At 36.1% G+C, this 21,124-nt stretch overlaps 1 protein-coding gene across 25 annotated transcripts in view; it reads left to right on the top strand.

Annotated features, from left to right (window-relative positions):
• The window catches only part of HDAC9 (histone deacetylase 9), a 679,750-nt gene that overhangs the window by 365,311 nt on the left and 293,315 nt on the right, over window positions 1-21,124 (top strand). For all 25 annotated transcript variants that reach the window (XM_023215947.1, XM_023215937.1, XM_023215923.1 and 22 more), the window contains 3 exons: window positions 3,238-3,360; window positions 6,372-6,585; window positions 7,048-7,265. In XM_023215947.1, the coding sequence (XP_023071715.1) occupies window positions 3,238-3,360; window positions 6,372-6,585; window positions 7,048-7,265 (555 nt within the window). The remainder of the gene's footprint in view (window positions 1-3,237; window positions 3,361-6,371; window positions 6,586-7,047; window positions 7,266-21,124) is intronic.

Below are 21,124 nucleotides of genomic sequence, written 5' to 3'. Positions count from 1 at the left end.
TGAATTGATGTTTTATAGGACATCTTTGTATGCCTAGCACCCAACACCATTAATCTAACACAGAGAAGTTACTCATTAATTGTTTTGTGAAGGTTAAACAATAGCCATTCATACATTTACTATTTTCATTTTATCTAACCACAATAAAAATTTTGGTTCTGAAAAATTTTCAGATTAAAACTGTCATTTCCATGTTCTAAATGGCGAAGTATTGGCATCATAGCAAAGCACTGATTTAAGGGCTGGGCCAGATTCAAAACTGCTTCTTGGAAAAATCCTGGCTTTGCCTGAAAGCACCTGTGAGCTCACCGCAATGCTAATGTGGGATAGTCTTCCTGCCTTGCAAGAATGCTGGTCAGGATCTTTCACTGTGTCAAGTGAATGGTACCCCTCCCAATCTGTTAGTCTGACTTTCAAGTGTGTCTATACTGAGTTAGCAATGTAGACTATGGCTCCAGGTCTTATTAAGAGATAAACGTGGAACAGATAGACTGCTCCGATCAAAAAGCATAGTTGAGGAAAGCTGTATTTAAAGAAAATAATTCGAGGGAAATGGTTTTTCAATTCTCTGAAGTAATTCTAGACCTTGAAAGTCTACATAGATGCTGTGCCTGTTTCCTTATCTGTAATCCAAGGAGATAAGCTAAGCAATGTCCGGGTCCCTAAAGTTTCTATGAGACGACATACCGGTTAAGAGTCTTTGGGAAGAACCAACTATACCTAACCGAAGTGGGGACACAGAATCGTCCTTACTTCATCAAGAATTATCTCCATGACTTGAACATCCTGACATTTATAAAGTCGCTGGAGCTTTCTTCTTGTGCCCAAGTCCCCGGACTCCCAGTTGCACTCTTTTATTCCTGCCATTAGCCTCAGAGTCTGAGTTTGCTTCCTCTTCTCCTCCAAAGCTACCAGCATTCTCCCTACTTTTCTCTGGTTCCCCTGTCTTCCGGCAGTGGCTGCAGAGTCGTACTCCCTGTAGCAACAGCTGTCAACAAATCTCATAGCCTTGGTCAGTTTAAAGGTTTTGTTGCTGGTCCCACATGGAAGCAAAATTGGGGAAATGACTCAGTTTCCTCATTGACAGCATGAGCATAATGGTAGCTTGAGAGTGCCTGTGAAGAACAGGTTAACCTCCAAAAAATTCTGGCCCAGGGCACCATGGTAGGTGCTGAATATCAGTACGCTGCCAGAGGAAATGGAGCCACTCAAGTTTTATAGGAAACTACAAAGATCTGCAATCCCAGAGTAAGACTGTCCCCACATCTCTTCACTTTAGTCAAAGCCAGTGTGAGGAGCCAGTGTGTTGCTGCCATTATTACATCTGAGAAGATATCTATTTCTCATTTTAGTTTAATTCTGATTCCTGTGATGAGGTGGGAGGATATCACAGAAATTCTCTCTGGGAAACAAAGAAACAACTCTTTTGTGAGGTCCATGGTATTTTTTGTGCCATTCTCCCAGTCCATGTCAAATCCCCTAGTCCGTATCTCAGTGCTGTGAGAAGCAGATATAACCTTGAATGAATATTATGCACTATTTAAAATGCGTATTTTTCCACACTTATTTTCTCTCCAGTGAATACAGATAAGTGAATAACATATCCTTTTATTTTAAATCACTATTTACTGCCAATAAGCTAGTTAAAATATTTTTACTTCCTTATATGTTCCTTTTGTTCTTGTTCAGGTATGTATTCTATACTTAAAATTTTCGTGAAAAGCTTATTATTTGTATGAGTAAAAGAGTAGCTTGCCTTTTTGTTTACAGCAAGTATGCAACTCTGTCTGATAGCTCATAAAATAAAATTGCAATCTCACACATTGTAATTTTAAAATCTTTCCCAATAATCTTCATGCTATGTCACTTAGACATCTAATTTTTTAAAGGGCTGCATATAAAGTCAATGTAATGTTACTGCTTTCAACATACCTCTTGTTTTTCGTGCACAAATATCTGACATGTTCCTTTGAGAAGTAACAAAATCTGAACTAGCTTTGAGTTCCAAGTTGCAATGAGAAAACTCCACATTTAACCCTGTGCTCTTATTATGTTAAGACTAGGAATCATCTCCAAACAAACGTATGATTGAGATGATGTTTTGGAATAACATCCTGTGTTTTGGTGGTGCATCACTCTTCAGTGACATTCTGAGGTTGCATTGTATTAGCACATGATATTTTCCCCAGTTAATTGATATCCCAGGTTTGTCCAGGGGAAAATCTACAGCTCCCCCAAACATGCTTGACAAGTTATTATATTTACTTTAGTCAAAGCCCGTGTGTGCAATATCCCTCTTGGAGGTGGTCTATTATTGGAGTCCCATATGCTTTTTGTTTGGGAAGAAAGCAGTCACTGTGTCATACTGTTACATGGAGTATTCTTTTTCAGGGATGTTGTTCCCTTGGGGACCATATCAGGCCAGAGTTCCTTGGTCTAATAAGACCTTTGTAACTCTTATTGTATAAAACTTCTGGGAGGGAAGCAAGAGTTAAACAGAAAATGTAATTCAAGCAACCATATTAGGCCACATGTGGGAAAACATGACTCTTAGTAATGGATTAAAAAAGGTATTTGTTGTAAAAAGCACAGTGATGCCAAAACATTCAGGGTATTTCAGTGTAAATGAAGGCTATTGTGGCATAGGACTCATAACATTTTAACATTTACTTTAGTTTCTGAATATGAATGATCTAAAAATACACCACACAGAATTGTCTATTCATAAATGTTTATAGTAAAAAAGATGTGATTACTATGGAAGCCCTATATGGTGATATTTCATCTAAGATTTTTCTTAGGTCAATTTTCTCATCAATAAAATGACATTAAATGAAGAATCAGATGAAGATAACTACTATGTTGGCATTATATACATATTTTTTTCACTGAGTAATACAAAAGAAGTAGACATACTAATCAGAATTATACAATTTTATCATTGTACTTTATCAGCAGATGACAAACATGCTGACCGTGTTTTGTATAGCCAGAATTTTATAAATGAATTTGCAAAAAATGAACATAGATGCCTTTTATTCAGATTTGATAACTATGTCTTAGGAAGAAATTTTTTATTTAAATTTTACATTATAACTTTTGGATACAGAAGTCATGAAATAAATACTTAAAATCTTTTCTTAATTATGGTAAGGCCCATTTTCTGAAATGAGAACATTTTACAGTAAAATTTGTGATACTGTGGTATTTTGAGACTCTCCTCTTTTTTTTTAACAGCAAATGGTTTCACAGCAACGCATTCTAATTCACGAAGATTCCATGAACCTGCTAAGTCTTTATACCTCTCCTTCTTTGCCCAACATTACCTTGGGGCTTCCCGCAGTGCCATCCCAGCTCAATGTAAGTCATTGCACAGCATCAGCCTAAATCAACCCAAGCAATATCTCTTCATAGGGGAACTCGCTTTCATGTTTTATATATTTATTCTTTAGAAAAACTTGACAGAGCCAGCATCTCCTTCACTGTTTGCTATTTGCTGTGTTGTTCAAAGACATTCAGTCTAATTTCAAATCAGATTTATCCTGGTTTCACATAATCATATGTAAACATAATAACTAACATTTGTATAATGGTTTATAGCTTTTAAAAAAGCACTTTCCAGATATATTATTTTAATAGCTCCACACAGCCATCCTGTGAAAGAGAGATTACAGCCCACGTTTTTACAGAAGGAGAAGCTGAGACTTGGAGAGTTTCAAAGCACAAGAGCACAGAGCCAGTAAGTGGCAGACCTGGAACACAAGCCAGGGCAGTGCTGAGAGGTACAGCTTTGAAAGCACAGTAGCATATGTTTATAGAATTTATTTTGTGAATGACTTTATTTTGGGAATTTAAGTTACTGACTCTCTGGTACTGACAAATATGTATCTGGAAAACCTCTAAGAAAAATATTAAACTATTCCCAGAAGATTCAAAGTGAATCAATTAGTTTAAAAGTCCTGACAACTGAAATAGGTTCTTTCGGGAAGAAAGCAGTCACTGTATCATACTGTTACATGGAGGCCTAGAAGTCATTCCTTGTCCTGGCCTCTTTGCCTTAAAATTTCCTAGTACTCAGCAGAGCAAGTGGAATACTAGAGATCTCTTTGCCAAAGCAGTGCTAAACTTGAAATGTTATTGTCATACTGGCAGAAGATGGCAATAATTATTCTATGCATATTCCCTAAAACCGTATCAGTTTTAGTTGTAAAAAATGTGTGGGCCTCATCCAGAATAATTCATCTCTGAAATGTTAATTAAATTGTATGCATACAGGGATCATATGATACATTAGGTTTAGAGAAAAATTTATTCCAACTCTCATCACCAATTTGGCCAATCCTTACCTTCAAGTCTTCCACTGAGTTGAATGTGTCAAGTTCACATGTATGTTCAATACATAGTTTCAATACGTATTTTAAAATCATTCTAAGAGATATCTTACTATATCTGGTATTGTCAATAGACTATAATGTCATTTTATGTGGTACTGTATGCCAATGAGGAAAAAACAAAATTTGGATGTCGTCTTATATCTGGGGATTATAAAAGAAAGCATTGAAAATACTGAATTCAGCTATGCTCTTAAAATTCCACATGAAACATTTGTAAATGAAATGAAAAACAAAAAAGGAATTAGGAATGAAATGATAAAAATAAATATTCACAGAAAATATTTTATAGTTATCACTAATTAAAAATTATTTTTCCTTCTGTTTCTATTTTCTATCTTTTCTAACGATAAGTAAATACCAACCCAAAAACTTCTTATGACACATGAGTAGGCATTTTATTTTTACTTATTTTTGTATGTTCTAAGACACTCCTCTCAATAACTCACACATGTACCACTTTTAATGTGGTCAAGGAAAATTTTTTCCCAAAGGACCAAGTACTAAAGCCAGACCATTTAATCTTTCAAAGGTAATACGATTTGGTACCATTGGATGAATAAACCAATGTGGTTTGGATTAAAGTTTCATTTTTCTTTGCTTCCATTTTGGTGTGGATGAGGCCATCACAATTAATTTTTCAAGTTTAGCATTGCTTTGCCAACGGAATCTCTAGTATTCCATTTCTCCACTGAATACTGGGAAATTTTAAGGAAAAGAGGCCAGGACAAGGAATCACTTCTAGATTAAACATTGCATTGACTTGCTGTGTGACTCAGACAAACCACTTACCTCTTTGTCCTTCAATTTCTCCATCGCTGAAAATTGCTTCGCCTCCCTGGTGCACAGCAATTTTGAAAGATGAAACTTGAGTTTTGAAAAGAAACATGCCACATAATTTTGAGGTATTAGAGTTCTGCTTTTGTAATAGCAAAATGACCACCATTCATTAAATCATTTGAATAGGATAATTCATTATTGCTATTGATGATATAATTATTATTGCCTTATTACTGTGTTATCATACATTTCAAGTTCTTAATAGCATTTTTATTTGATATCTTATTTCACTTGTAGTTTATTATACAAAATATCTGGAATGTCATATTCAATATTTAGAGATTTGGGGATCTGTTATGAATTAATATAAACTGTTTAAATCAAATTTCTGCATATTTTTACCTCCTTTCAATGGGTTATTTTCAGAATTTAATTCTTAAAATTAAACATTGGACACTTACAGCTCTGTGAAATCATTAGAAGCCATGTAGAGAAAGGGTAAATTGTTCCTTTTGCTTGCAACTCCGAAATTACAGTCCATCTTATCTCCAGCTTCTTAATCCCCATGGTATAGTCTTTGAATAAATTTTACCTTTCCAGTATGCCTTTAACTTAAAGAGTGTATAAAATATTTTAGAAATGTACTTTCCACTTATTAAGCCTGAAATAAGCATTTTTTTGTTTTTTTAATTGACACATAAAAGGTACATAAATTTGTGGTTTATAACATAATGATTTGATATATGTATACATTGTAGAGTGACTTAAGCTAATTAACATATGCATTGTCTCACATGCTTATTTTTTATGGTGAGAACACTGAAAATCTATTCTCTCAGAAATTTTCACGTGTACAATATATTGTTATTAACTGTAGTCATCATGTACAATAGATTTCTTGAATTTATTCTTTCCACCTAAAATTGTGTATGTAGCATCACTTCTGATTTTAATTAAAAAAACTTTTTATATTCAATACAATGACAATATTAAATTGTCTTCAGTGTTCCAACCCCATTTTTATTCCTTCTTTTTTGAGTTGAGTTAGTTGAAAAGGTCCATTTTCCCTGCTCAGCCATTGGGTAAGATGGGGCTTTTGTTTTGGGAAGCTATGGCATAGGAAACTTGTCTAATGATTTAGAGACCCAGCGACCCACATGGATGAAAGAGGATTAACATCTTTGTTATTTCTCAACACAGGCTTCAAATTCACTCAAAGAAAAGCAGAAGTGTGAGACGCAGACGCTTAGGCAAGGTGTTCCTCTGCCTGGGCAGTACGGGGGCAGCATCCCGGCATCTTCCAGCCACCCTCATGTTACTTTAGAGGGAAAGCCACCCAACAGCAGCCACCAGGCTCTCCTGCAGCATTTATTATTGAAAGAACAAATGCGACAGCAAAAGCTTCTTGTAGCTGGTAATTCATTATGGCACCTTTTGCGGATCATTTTAGGGTTTTATTTTATTAGTGATCCAGGATAATGTCTCTTTTACTTAAGAACCTGATAGAGATCCACAGTGCTATACAAAAGTCTCCCTGATACCTGGTACTGTGGGAAAGGCTATCACCTCTATTTATTCCTTCAGATCCAACTGGGGTAGGAGGACTCACCTCATTTAACCTTTATTCATACCAGACTAGACTGGTGAGTCATATGGTCAGATGCGTACCTGTCCAATGCCTTGACATTTCTCTCTTCCCACACCTGACCTTTTGACCACACCTTCTGTTGTTTGCCTGGTAGCATCACTAATTCACTAATTTTCTTATAGTTTATACCATGTATCTGTTTTCTTTGGCTTCTTATCTTTTCTTAAAATTTGTGTGTGTGTGTGTGTGTGTGTGTATACACATATACATGTATTTTTTTTTTTTCAGGTGGCGTTCCCTTACATCCTCAGTCACCCTTGGCAACAAAAGAGAGAATTTCACCTGGCATTAGAGGTACCCACAAATTGCCTCGTCACAGACCCCTGAACCGAACCCAGTCTGCACCTTTGCCTCAGAGCACGTTGGCTCAGCTGGTCATTCAACAGCAACACCAGCAATTCTTGGAGAAGCAGAAGCAATACCAGCAGCAAATCCACATGAACAAAGTAAGCCTCCAAGCCAAGTCAAAATGTTCTAACTGCCGGTTTGGAAATTGGGGATCTCTTCATTGATATGGGTATATAAGAGGAATGTTGATGGGAGTCACAGCAAAAAGGATGTGATCATCCTAAGCCTGCTTTCTTGGCTCAAGGACAGCATCACAACATCAGTGTTTTACCACCATTATGTTCATGAGACATTTGTACAAAATTGAGATGATACATTTGCAAGATCTTTTATGATCAGGTATCTATTTTGGTACACAACCCCATACAGGCCTATGTATATGGAGCCTCATTTTTTAGTGTTGCAGAAAAGATTTGAGGCAGACTTGAATGTGGTGCGTTGACATGTCAAAAAGTTTGTGCAGGTGATGGCAGATAGGCCAAGGTTAGCCAGTAAGAAACTTCTCAGCAACTTGTATGCATCTATGTTACATTTATTTTGCATATGCCCCACTTCATTCCAATAAGCATTTGGAGTAGTTTCTCAGAAACTTGTGATCATTTCTTCCTGGAAGTCTTAATGTTGGTAAAATGGACAGCAGATGTCTGTACCATACCACATCCTTAGGAACTTGCCTGCTGAGGCAACTACAAAGAAACAGTGATTGCAGCATAATATCAGACAGGCCAGTAAAGGATTTTCTATGAATTTGTAAGCAAAATGATATTAAAGAACCTGGTCTGGACAGTTTTTCCACTACTCTTTGCTGTGGTAGGCTTAAAAAAGCACCATCTTCTCATTCCTGGAAAATATTAAGGTCCTGAGTATTAAGATTCTATTCCCTTGCCTTTGTGCTGTATCATCTACAAGTATGTTACAGAGGCATGATTGGCATTATATTGCAAACTGATAGTTTGTTTACTGATAAATGGATAGCTAAAACCTGGCTTAGTAATAACTTTGTTGTACCATGATATAAGAAACAAACAAAACAAAACAAAATAAACTCTCGTGGGCAGACGCCTAATCATCTTTCTAATGGCAGTAGGGGAGAGGGATCTTCATCACGTGCTGGTTTTATGGCAAGTGTTGCTGGAGTTTTTCTCTTCTTTTGGCCTCCATGGTAACAAGGGCAGAGCCATGAAGGAAGCATGGATTGGATACCATGCTTCTGAACAGAAATTTTTCCAGCCTAGCCCTTTGCTACTCTCAAAGTAGCAAAAGTATGTGTGGGATTGGGGTGCTAGAGATGGGGTGGCTGGCAGGGGCAACTCTCTCTCTAACCTTTTACGATACATTGCAGACCCTTTATGTGTCATTAGATAATGCCTATTTTATTGCTGTAGCACTTCTCTAAATTTAGCAGATTATTTCATATCAAATTATTTTACATCAAATTGGTATCATCAGGAAAGAGTCAATTTCCTTCTCTGACTAATGGCATAATACTCATTGACTTGTATGTGACTCTGCATATGTTTTCTATATTATGGTAGAATTAGGTTTGTTTATTTGTTTTGTGGCCTTTCAGCACAACTTAAAATTATTAGGTATTCTTGAAAAATTGTCCACTGTTTAGTGCAAGAAATGTATGTGGGAGGGAAGATTAGGGATCTTATTTTTTGCCTTATAGTATTTCGATCTGGAATTAGGTTTGTTTTTAAAACCAGTATTAGATAGTAGATAAGCTTTTCTGCCATGCTTAGTTCTATTTCCTAGAAACACATGGATGTACATATTCTACTATGGTAAAGTAGGTAAATTACTCCATTTGAAATTGTGATCTACAAATGGTTTCTATGAATACCTTTAAGAATATTTTGGAATACAGTTTTTTATTAACTGATTGCCACCGTTTCAGATTCAGATGGTATGCTAATATCAGAATCTTTCCTTTTCAGTATCAAACTCGAGATTTTGACAGGCGGATGCTAACCTCAGTCACACTGGATAAAACTCAGATGAAAAGCAGGCATTTGCATTTTAGCAGTGAGAAAAGCAAATCTTATCAGAGACCTTTTCCCATGTGGAGCTGATTCCTTTGAGTCTGTTAAGAATTCTTCCCCAAATTAGAAACAAACCTATACTTTTAGGTACATGTTTGTACAGTGGTTTGATTATTAAATCTTGTCTTAATTAGGCAAAATGAAGAACAGAAAACTTCAAAGTCCAAAGCTGATCTTTATATGTTAACCTCTCTCAGCTTGGGTGTTTAGATGACTCAAGCAGGTCGCCAGTTGGCTTTTCTCCAAGTATGTATTCCATATGTTTAATCAAGTTGGCATATGCACATTGGGTATTCTCCAGATTTTGAAAATATTTTACCTGCCCTCAGTTGTCTAAGGGGACAGAGAGGAAGCTTATTAAAGAAAATATCAAACCCGTGCCCTACTCTGAAATATTCACAATAGAATCCTTAAGAAGTGAATGGCTAGTATTCACCTGCTTCCATGAGGTGACAAGGATATTTATTTCACGTTGGGTCAGATTCATAACTTAGATGCCCAAAGCTAACATGTTTCTGTATAATATATTGCTACATACTTGATTTAACCATTTAGAATGCCCATTGGTAAGAAATCACTACAGAAATTTTGTCACTTTCCCCCATTTCCGTGGATGAACCTTCATGAAACCCATTCAAATTGGAGCGATGGTCCTTACACTTGAGATACTTACAGCAGGAAATACAGGCATACATGAAGATGTCGACATACAAATGACATATTTAAATATGTCTTCTTTCATTTCCTTTTGATTGTTCTTTTTTGAGGAATTTAGAGAAACAAAAAATGAAGTGGGAACAAGAAAATATAAGTAGGATTATTTCTAAACCTGTATCAGATTAAATATAATGGGCTTCCTGGTATAAAATTTGTAGTAATGTGTTTGAGTTACTAATAATCTTCTGAAGAATTAGAAGCAAAGCTATAGTTTTAGGGGTATAGGTGATGCAGTGATTGACTTATTAAATTTGAAAGAGTTTTTCATATCTTGCTATTATTTTAATATGTTTATAAAATATTCATGTTCAGTGTAAATATATATTGTAACTGTTATTAATCATACAAAATAATTTACCTACATCTTGCCTTATACTTTAATGTCATATTTTGGATATTTGTGGGATATTTGTGTGTCGTAAGATTATTTGCCTCTTATAGTTATGGTGTATGTGTTCAAGGGCTTAGCAGAAATATCCCTGGAATGGGCTTTTATAGTATTTATACTGTTATATCTGCCAGTAACTAATGGGGAGAGTCAGAAAGAAGAGTGCTAGGCTGGAGAGGAAACCCTGTCAGAATGATTTATCTCTGCTCGTGAGCTTGAATATTCTGTTTTTCACTGAAACTATTTTAGAAGTTTAATCATAAAAAAATCAGGGCTTACAACATTTGATCTTTTGTTTTCTGAGATATTTACAAATCAGAAATGCATTAAACAATTTCTATTGCTAATACATGGTATTAATATTTTGTGCAATGATGTCATTACACATCCATTTATATCATTTTTCCCCAATACCATGGAAGAACCTTTTCAAAAAATCAAGAGTTTCTTTATACCAGCATCAAGAGAAGACTGATGCTTTTGCCAGTACACCTTGTTTTTCTCAGTGGAGGGAAAAAGAGTTTCTAAAGTAGAACTTCGCTCAAATACAAAATAGCAAACAAAAAATAATAAGGTATTGGTAATTTTCTTCTGAGCCCATTTCAAGTTTAAATATTACCACAGGATTTTTTTCTGGTGAAATAAAACTGTGATTGATTAAAACAGACTATATAACAGTTGTTTAGGAATATTGATGATTTTAAAGAAGTATTCTAAGCATTGCCTAAAAAAATAAAAGGGCAAATCTCTAGTCACTTCACTATATGAATGATATATGGAAATTTTTCAAAATCTCTTCAGACATTTCTGTTGTGAGGTAATTTGACATAGATCTCTGCCATGGCCCATCCCCTTGACAACATTATTCTTTATTTCTCTGTTATAGTATTAATAGAATTGCAGTAATTCATGCCTAACAGTTTCTATTTTAACTAGAATATTAATACTTTTTAATATCTGTTTTTCGTATTCATTCCATTACATCCATAAGAGCAGAAATTTTAAGAAAATTTATACTTTGTTTAGTACGTACCTTAATGAATTATTAAACTATGTATGTATGCTTTAAACAAATCATTAAATACTGTGTGCAGACACAGTTTTAAGCACTAAGAAAACAGCCTTCGGTGTCCTCATGGAGCTTACAGGATGTGGAGCAGGGATTGAATTATTCAAATAAACAGTAATACAGGCCGGGCACAGTGGCTTACACCTATAATCCCAGCACTCTGGGAGGCCAAGGCGGGCAGATAAGCTGAAGTGGGGAGTTCAAGGCTAGCCTGACCAACATGGAGAAACCTCATCTCTACTAAAAATACAGAAGCTTAGCCAGGTGTGGTGGTGCATGCCTGTAATCCCAGCTACTCGGGAGGCTGAGGCAGGAGAATAGCTTGAACCTGGGAGGCAGAGGTTGCAGTGAGCCGAGATCCTACCATGGCGCTCTAGCCTGGGCCACAAGAGCGAAACTCCATCTCAAAACAAACAAACAAAAACAGTAATACAGTGTGCTAAGTATTAAGAAAGGAGATATGAGAAAGAAAACTGATAACTTTAAGGAAATAAAACGTGAGTTAATTACTTCTCTGGATTATCTTGTTCTTATTATATCTCACTCCCTTTCTTTTTCTTTCTTGCTGGCTCGCTTGTTCTCTTGCTTTCTTCCTTTCTTTCTCTTTCTTTCTTATATGCTCTGTGATAAATATCTTGTGCATTCCTATGACTGGCTATCAGCCAACACTTTTTTAAAAACTTACATAAATCATGAGATGATATCTTATGTATGCCAAGGTTCAGTCTAGATATAAGTATTTATTATATATTTATTACTGTGATACTTAGGCATTTTGACATGAGTACTATTTTATCATAATAAAAATATATCTAAGACAAGACCAGTGAATGTGAGGTCAAGCAGATGTCCTATGTTGCCCTTATTAAAACAGGTAGATGTTATGTTCTGACAAGCAAGGCATGAATATAATTATGCTCAAATGCTGGATCTGAGCAAATGGGGAGCTTTCATTCGCTTTTGGAAGAGAATTTGACTGTTTATTTGAGTAGTATCTGTTTTATTCCTTTTTTGACATGATTTTCTAACATGAATGTTATATATTCTCTGAAATCCTCTTGATTTATACCCATTTCCTGTCCCCAACTATTCATCCACAGTGACCTAAGAGAGTATATCCTTTCATGCTTGTGGTCACATACAAACATAGCATGCGTGCCTGTGTGTGTGTTAATGTGTTGCCTTGTAAAGTGTCCCTGAAGGCAGTTATAATGTAGAACTATTTTGTGCACTATTGAAAAAAGTATATATTTTGAGAAGATTAATTAGAAGAACAATTCTTTACATGTGTGTATATTCCAAAAGTTTACATTTTTAAAAGTTATACTTCATATTCTCAAACAGACACTTTATATTAGCTGTATTCTAATATAATTCTATCCATGGCTTACTTGTAAGCAAATTAAATGTTAAGTATAATTACACAAGGGCCATTTACCCACTTTTGACTTCTTGCTGCACTTGTTTCTTCTAGTGTACCTCTTCCTCCCTTTATTTTAGGCACTGTCATCTTCTCAGCACCTTCTCCATAGATACCTTAGGGTAGGGTCATTTAAAAACTATCAGGGAGGATCTACTATGAGCTGGACTCCATACCAGAATTCTTATGTCTATCGTCCCATCAACCTTAACAACTCACTCTTTTTTCGTTCAAGAAAATTAATTTTACAGTGTTGAAGTAGATTGAGCAAGGTGGCAGGGGTAGTGCAGAGCTGAAATCCTGACATAGGTTGTATGACACAAAAGCCTGTCTTTAACTATTTGTGCCTATGATTTCAGTCTTATTTTATCACCAAGCAGGAAACCGGCTTTTCCTAATTTTATTTTTGTCTAAAAGTAGGAAATTCACAATTAAAAACAAGACAAACAAACATTGAAAAAAAGAGGATGATCTTATTTTTCTTCTGCACTGGTTTAGATTTGCCATGATGAAGAAATCCCCTTTCCCAACCCTGCCTCCCAACTTTCCACACATTGCCCTCCTTCCAGTTACTCACTTGGCAGCCTTTGCGGGTGGACCTGACAGTGAGACATTCCGACATCCTGTTGGATTATAAGGCTTTCCAAACGGTGCAGAGTGAATGCAGTACAGAGCCAACTACGGCCAGGCCACATTTCATTCCTTTGTCGCATGTTGTCACATTGCTATTGTTTTAGATTGGACAAACATCTTCTCACAGCAGTTCTGGGCAAGCCTGAAGCTGGAAGTTACTGACTTCATCAGGTTCAACTGAAATGCAAATGTTGGCATCTCATCTATGGGTGGTTGGAAAATGCCCAATGCCTTGTTTTATGTTTTGAAAAATGGATGAGTAGAAACTTGAACTGGGCTTTCATTTAGGAAAGTAGGCATTACTGTTGTCAGGTTTAATTTCTCTCCATCCATTTGACAGCTTGTTTCCATGCAGGGTCTTTTAATCACCAATTTAGGATTACATTTTGCCCATTACATGGATAGTATGTCCAAAAACTTTAGCAAGCATTGAAAAGCCGTCTTAATTTTATAACAGTAAAAAGCCTCATGGATTATTTATGTATCTATAGAGGTTTATAAAAGAAACTTTCACTTTACCCTTAAATCGATGTTATTCTGAGATAATTGGCCCAATATAAATAGATTCTTTTAAATACGTAATGGGCTCCAAAAAAATCCACTTATACAATACCAGCTTATATCATCACAAGGAATTCATATAGATGTATTTCACTATATAATTACAAGTTGATGGTTTCTAATATACAGAAAGTGGCTTGTTGCTTTATTATTAGATGTGATGAAATCCTGTGTTTGGAAAAGAAACAAAATGACCATTTCAGTGGATTAATGTGCAGCATTCATAAACATTCCCAGTGCTGCTTTCATAACTTGGAGACCAAGGGAAGGGACCTAGACCTTTCCTTTTCACTCTACACTGTTAATCTAGTCAGAGACGCTTTTATTGAATGAGGAAAACAATAGTTGGACACGACTATGAGGTAAGAAAACGGGGGGAAGAAAAGTATCCGGGGAATTAAACCACGTGAGTTGTTTGACTGATGTTGACTCCAGGCAGTTCAAAGAGAAAGGGAAGCTAAATAATTTGGTTGTTTCCCAACCTTGACAAGTAGTTTCATGTGACAGAATGAAAAAATTAGGTCTTGCTAAGGAATTTTTAATATAGCTAAGTGATTTGTGGACATGAAAACTGCCAGTAGGCCAGTAGGTAGCAGTCTCTCTCTCTTTTTTTTTTTTTTTCACATATTTTGGTAGCTTGCAAGTTCCTGGTTTAGTTCTTTTTTTCCTGTGTCTTTCAGCTCTTCCTCTAACTACTTAATGAAGTCTGAGGAACTACAGTGACCCTGAAATGTCATCTGGTTTAGAGTATTCCTTTTCCTGCAGGCAGAAGTGCATCCAGAGCTATGCTCTCATATCCTAAATGTACTTCTACTCTCTTGCTATTAACCTAGTTGTTTCAGCTAGCAATATAAATTCCTACAACAGTCTCCGGTCGTGGAATAATTGATGATGTTCTACAAAGACTTACCTGTTAACAACCATTACATTTCATTCTGGAAATGAAAATAAAGAAGACATGTTCTTTCCCTTGTGTGGCTCAAAGACCTGTAAACAGATCATTATAATCAAATATGATTCTATCAAATGCATAGCTCACGTGAAGTACAAAATATATCATCCTGATAGATGTTTCAAGATAAATTTCTGAGGTCTTGCACAATAATTGGTTTTGCAAGATTGGTCAAGATATTCAGCCTTTTTGTTTAATAATTCCATAAACAGCAAATTTTTGAGGTTTACAGTGAGGATTACATGAGAGAACATATCTGAAAGTGCTTTGTAAACATGGTAAGCACCTCTAAAATCTTACATAGTATTTATATTCTTCCAAATCTTGGCTATTGTGACAGTGCTGTGACAAACATAGGAGTGCAGATATATCTTTGATATACTGATTTCCTTTTTTTTAGGTATATACTTAGCAGTAGGATTGCTGAATCATATTGTAGCTCTATTTTTAGTTTCTTGAGGAGCCTCCAGACTGTTCTCCATAATGGTTGTACTAATTTACATTCCCACCACCAGTGTCCGAGGGTTCCCCTTTCTCCACGTGCTCACCTGCATTCATTACTGTCCATCTTTTGGGTAAAAGCATTTTAACTGGGGTGAGATGATGTCTCATTGTAATTTTGATTTTCATTTCTCTGATGGTTAGTGATGTTCAACATTTTTTTCATATAGTGTTGGCCATTTGTATGTCTTTTGAGAAGTGTCCATTCAGATCTTTTGCCCATTTTAAAATCAGATTATTAGATTTTTTTCCTGTTAAGTTGTTTGAGTTCCATATATATCCTGGTTATTAGTCCCTTGTCAGAGGGATAATTTGCAAATATTTTCTCCCATCCTGTGGGTTTTAGCTTCATTTTGCTGATTGTTTCCTTTGTTGGTCACTGTGTTTAACTGGGTTTGCCCTGCTTTCCAGTTTACCAAAATAAGGAATTGATCAATGGAGGAAAGGGAGATGTTTATGAGTTGGGAGAGAGGGATTCATTGGTTTGAGATTTCGTCTATTTTGAGACCCATTCCAAAACTGTCAATGATTAGCAAAGAGAATAAGGATGCCTTTCCGCACTATGCCTCTATTTTCTATTCTTAAAGAGAAAAGGAGGAAAACTTGGGCAGAAAGTATACTGTCAACTGAAGGATCCTAAAGATTATCAGGGAAATAAATCCTATTATGTAATTTTTAAAAGGACATAAAATTATGCAGTGCTATAAAAGAAGGGAAAACTGCTTATTTGTGTCCTAGTTAAAAACATTATCCAAACCCCCACCAAGAAGTCTTGGTTAAGAATTCTACACTCTTGCTGAGGATTGTATGTTCTGAAAATTCAGTCTTCCTCTTTCTACTTTTGCCTGCCTAAATCCAGTCTTCCGTAGCAGCCAGAATGATCATTTCTAAATGCAAACCAAATCATGTTATGGTTAAAACACCCTACTTGCTCCTTCCTCTTTGCAGGATAAAATCCAAACACTTTTATGTGGCCTACAAGGCTGTCATCATCTGATTCTTGCCTCCTCCCCTTGCCTTCATCATCTCCTCCCTTCCCTCTCTCTCTAGGCTCCAGCCACACTGGCCCGCTCTCTTATCTTTGGGGAATCTCATTCCATCTCCATGAGTTGTGCCAGCCACTGTTTTGTGTGGAAGGCTCAACCTCCACCTCTTCTCATGGTTCAGTTGTGTTTTGGGGTCTGTCTCAACTCAAACCTCACCTATTGAGAGGGGTCTTTATTGCCCATCCAAACGAGAGTAAACAGAAACACCCACCTGCTCACCCCTTCCTTCATCGTTCCCTGTCACTTCAAGTTTCATTTTTCAGTTGCTAATTTTCTGCCTGCCCTTCTGTGTGCTGGGATCTTGCTTGATTGACCACTCTTTTCCTAAGGCCTGGCATATAGTAAACGGTCAATAAAAAAAAAAATTGTTGGAAGAATGAAAAGATGGGTGGGCAATGTTCTCAAACTAGTTGGAACAAACCTTCAGTTTCCTTCCCGAACACTTATTGAAGTTACCGCAATATTATGAAGTTTTGAGAACCAGAGGAAAAAAATTTAATTGCAGGCATTGTTTTGGACAATCATTTAGAGTTAAAAAGATGAAGCAGCATTTATTAAAAATTCACTTGGTGCTTAGATTAATTTTGAACCTCTTTAATATTGCTTAGAAATGGTATTTTTCAGTTTAGACTTCAATTTGTATGAATAATGAAACAATATTCAGAAAATGTTTCTTCTCTTGTTATTTAATTTTGGTTCTATTTCCCTAAAATGCACAGAAGCAAAATGACATGGAGTATTATTTTGGCTTGAGGTTGGAGTTCTACTCCAAGTAGACCTCTCAGTTTGAAAGCCCTCCAAGCTCTGCATGTTGTTTTTGAGAACAGTTGGTCCATACCTAATCTATTTGTGAATTGAGACAGAATTTTATCATTATTTTTAAATCTAGTTTCCTTGGAGCTTAAGGGAAAGGTTTTATTTTCCAAAGGAAGAATATTACATTTATATAAAAGAAAAAAAAAGCAACACAACAGAACAAAACAAAAAAATAACTTGTGCTGTTGCCATTCCCCAAGTACAATCTGTCTTAAAATCTGGGGCAAAATAAGGAAGTGGTGAGTTGCATTGAAGGTAATTTTGCGTAGTTTAATAATCATATTCAAACACTTGTATTTAATGATGTGTTGACAATGTCAGAAAATCAGATGTCTATCAGGAACAGATTTACTCTTTATATGATCCTGTTCTTAGTAGATATTTTGTATCTGAAGATATTTGTTGGGATACAAAGGATTTCTGTGGGAAACATTAAAATTATAGAAATTAAGCATATTTTATTTAAAAGTACGTATGCTTATAGTGACTTATAGACTTGTATCAAGTTATGTAATTTACACAGAGGTGAACTTAAAGTGCTAACGTGTAAAGATTAGTGACAGTCTTTAAATATTATTTAATGAATTTTTTATCATGTGCCAACAGAATATATGATGTTAAACATGGAACGTAAGATTCTAAAATTAAGGATTTGCTATAATTATGACCTGGACAGGGTCTGATAAGAATTGAAGTTTAGTTGTAATCCTTGAAGATGTTCGGAATTTGGATAAATTACCGTGGTATCTGGCACACAGAACATCTTTTTGAGTATATATAAGTGTGTGTGTTACAAACTCAGAATGGTCATAGGCTGCCCGTGGCATGCTTAGAGTTTGGCCCAATTGCTGTACAGTAGCACGGAGAATAGGGAGACAGCCTGACAGATGAGTACGAGCACAGACAAAAGGCAAAGGAGAAGTTGTGCAGCTGCGCTCTTCTTCATCTCTGCTGGGTTCTCCTCCAAAGTAACTCACCTGGTGTCAGACGAGTGGCACACAGTGTGTTTTACAGATGAGGCCTCAGCAGAGATTCACACAGGCTTGCACAGTTATCTGTCCCACAGATGTTTCGTCTTCTGTTTTCTAGCCAGCAAGGCAACAGCTCGACCTTGCTAGGGGATCACCTCCAGATGTTCAACCAAAGAGAGACCCTGCCACCCCACTGAGAGTAAGCAGACATCTCCTAACTACATCTGGGGCCACTCAGTGGCAGTACAAATTAGAAAAGGGTTAGCCCATACCAGCTTTGCAGTGGTCATATTTGTAGTTGAGAAACACATTGAAAACAAGAAATTCCAAATACTCACTTTCCTAGTAAATAGTTGGAAATTTACAAATAGCACCAAGTAACTTTTATAGGAAATTATTCAAATCTGGCAGGCAAGAATTTCTCTGTGACTTTTGTTTGTAAATTTTCCTTGCTGAAGTTAATTGAAATTTTTTCCACTGTGACAAATTTGACTGTTTAAACAAAAACAGCCTTAGTCAGATACCTAAAATAAAATAAGAAGTGCAGATTAACTCCCTTTCTGCTTTTATATTTTGCAACACTGGCACCGGATGTCCCATTTGTCTTTTCTGTATTTTGTAAATCTTTACGAAGAGCATATTTTATTCCAGAGAAGATGAAAAGGGGTAGTTATTGCTCCTGTAGACATTGACTTTGTTTTATAACATAGGAGAAAAAGTGTCAAAGCATTGTTACTAAGCATTAGTAGTTTTTTCAGAAACGTATGAAGCTCCAACTAGGTGTTATGCAATGTATTAGGTACTGGGATATAAAATGATGAAAAACGTGAAGCTCATGCCCTATGAGATTTACATTATAGTCTGGGAAATAACTATATTGTAAACAGAGATAGCGATATGATGCCAGACAACAATGAGGACTCTAATGAAAATATATTAATGAGATAATAACAGAGGTAAAATATGATAAGAAGGAGCCAGTCAGGCATGTCAAGATTTGAGGCAGCAGAGAGAGCACAGCACAGACTCAGGCCTTGTGGGCGAACAAACTCTGCATGTTTCTATTCACGGGGCCGCCAGAGGCCCGGGTAGCTGGAGCATGTGAAAAAGAGAGAACAATATGCCAACCAAGGTCAGAGAAGTCGGTGGTGCCAGGTTGTTGAAAGTCTGTGGACCATGGTAACAGGTTTGAATTTTATTATAAGTGTAATAGGATGTCAGTGGGGGATTCTAAGCAGAGAATTAATGTTAGCTAAATTACATTTTAAAAATAATTATTAGAGCTACTGTAAGAGATTGTATTGTTGAGGGCCGAGAGGACAATCAGGGAGCCCAGAGTGGGGCCTTTGGGTAGCTTGGGGTGAAAATGATGGTATTTAGGAGCACAGTGGTAGCAGCAGAAATGGAGAAACATGTCAAGATAAAGCCTTTATGTTTAGAGGTTGAATTGCCAGGGCTTGCTTATAAATTAAATGAAAAAGAGGAGTGACAGAGAAACAAGGATAAATCCCAAATATTTGGCTCATGCAGTTGGGTAAAGCTCTTTACTCAAATGAGAAAGATTGGGTGATCAATACAATTGGGTTAGATGGGAATAAAGGTTATCTTTGAGGTATTTAATGTTTATGTCTATTAGATATTCTAGATCTAAGAAAAGAAGTTAAGTAAGCAGCTAACTATGCAAGTTTGGAGCTCAGGGGAGAGATTGGAATTGCTTCTATTAATCCAGTTGTCTTCAGAATATATAGCTATTTCAGAGCAAAATGTGGAGTAGAGTGGTGTAAAAAGTTCTAGGTTTCTACGCTTCTCTTTTTAAATCACAAATTCTTATTTTACAATCTTAGAGATGACTTGTCTTTTTTAGGCATAAGATTCCTTCTTTAAAAAAATCAGGGTTTTTAAGAATGTTATTAGAAGATTTTCAAGTGCAGCATTTTATATCTATATGTTTTCTATTCAGAAGTTACTGTTTTATGTCAGTAAACATTTCTTTTACAAACCATGAAGGAATTCTGCTCTTGGAAAAATACCATTTCACCGTTTGGTCTTCTTGCCAAGTGATCACAACGTTATTCATTCTGGCTTTTTTCTTCCCCATGTTTCCTTTGGTACATCAGAAGAGTGGGTGAAGCCAAAGAAACTGACCGGAACAAATAGAATTGTTTCTGTATTGCATGCTGAAAATTGTTATATAAACTGTCATATGCATATCTGCGTCAGTGAGGTTGTAAGTACTGACCAGATTTGATTAATAGACTGAACAATGTGATTTCTGGATACTTCAGTGACTTCACAGGTCAGATTTCAGAAAGTCTTCTGTTAAAATGTACATATGCTATGTTCCGTGAAAACTCAGGAGTTTGTTAATATTAGAGATTTTCTTTAACTTGCTAACTATGGGAAATTATATTCTAGTAAATTAACACTCAGTTTGTCTGGTCTTTGGCTGCAATGGTAATAACAGTCTCTTATTTTCAAAAATGCTATGATTTTTGTCTTATTTCCCTTTCTAAAATACTTCACTTTTGCTGCCACCTATTAATATCATGTTTAAATGGCCACTGGGTTTGGCATCATTGCAGTCATTATTGACCTTAACAAGAGATTTTGGTTAAATAATGTGGAGGAAAGCCTAGTTGGCTGGATTCTAAAGAGGATGTGAAAAGAGAAATGAAGACAGTGAAGAGCGATAACTCACGGCATTTTATTGTGAAGGGAGGTATGTAATGGTGTGGGTTGGGGAGGAGGTCAAGGAAAGTTTTATTTAAGATGGATGATACTGCTGAAAGAGTACTAGTGAGAGCATTCCAGCAGAGAGGGGGATATGTGTGATGGAGG

This window comes from Piliocolobus tephrosceles, chromosome 8 (genome assembly GCF_002776525.5).
Source record: "Piliocolobus tephrosceles isolate RC106 chromosome 8, ASM277652v3, whole genome shotgun sequence".
Classification (NCBI taxonomy): Eukaryota; Metazoa; Chordata; class Mammalia; order Primates; family Cercopithecidae; genus Piliocolobus; species Piliocolobus tephrosceles.
This window is presented reverse-complemented; position numbering and strand designations above follow the sequence as displayed.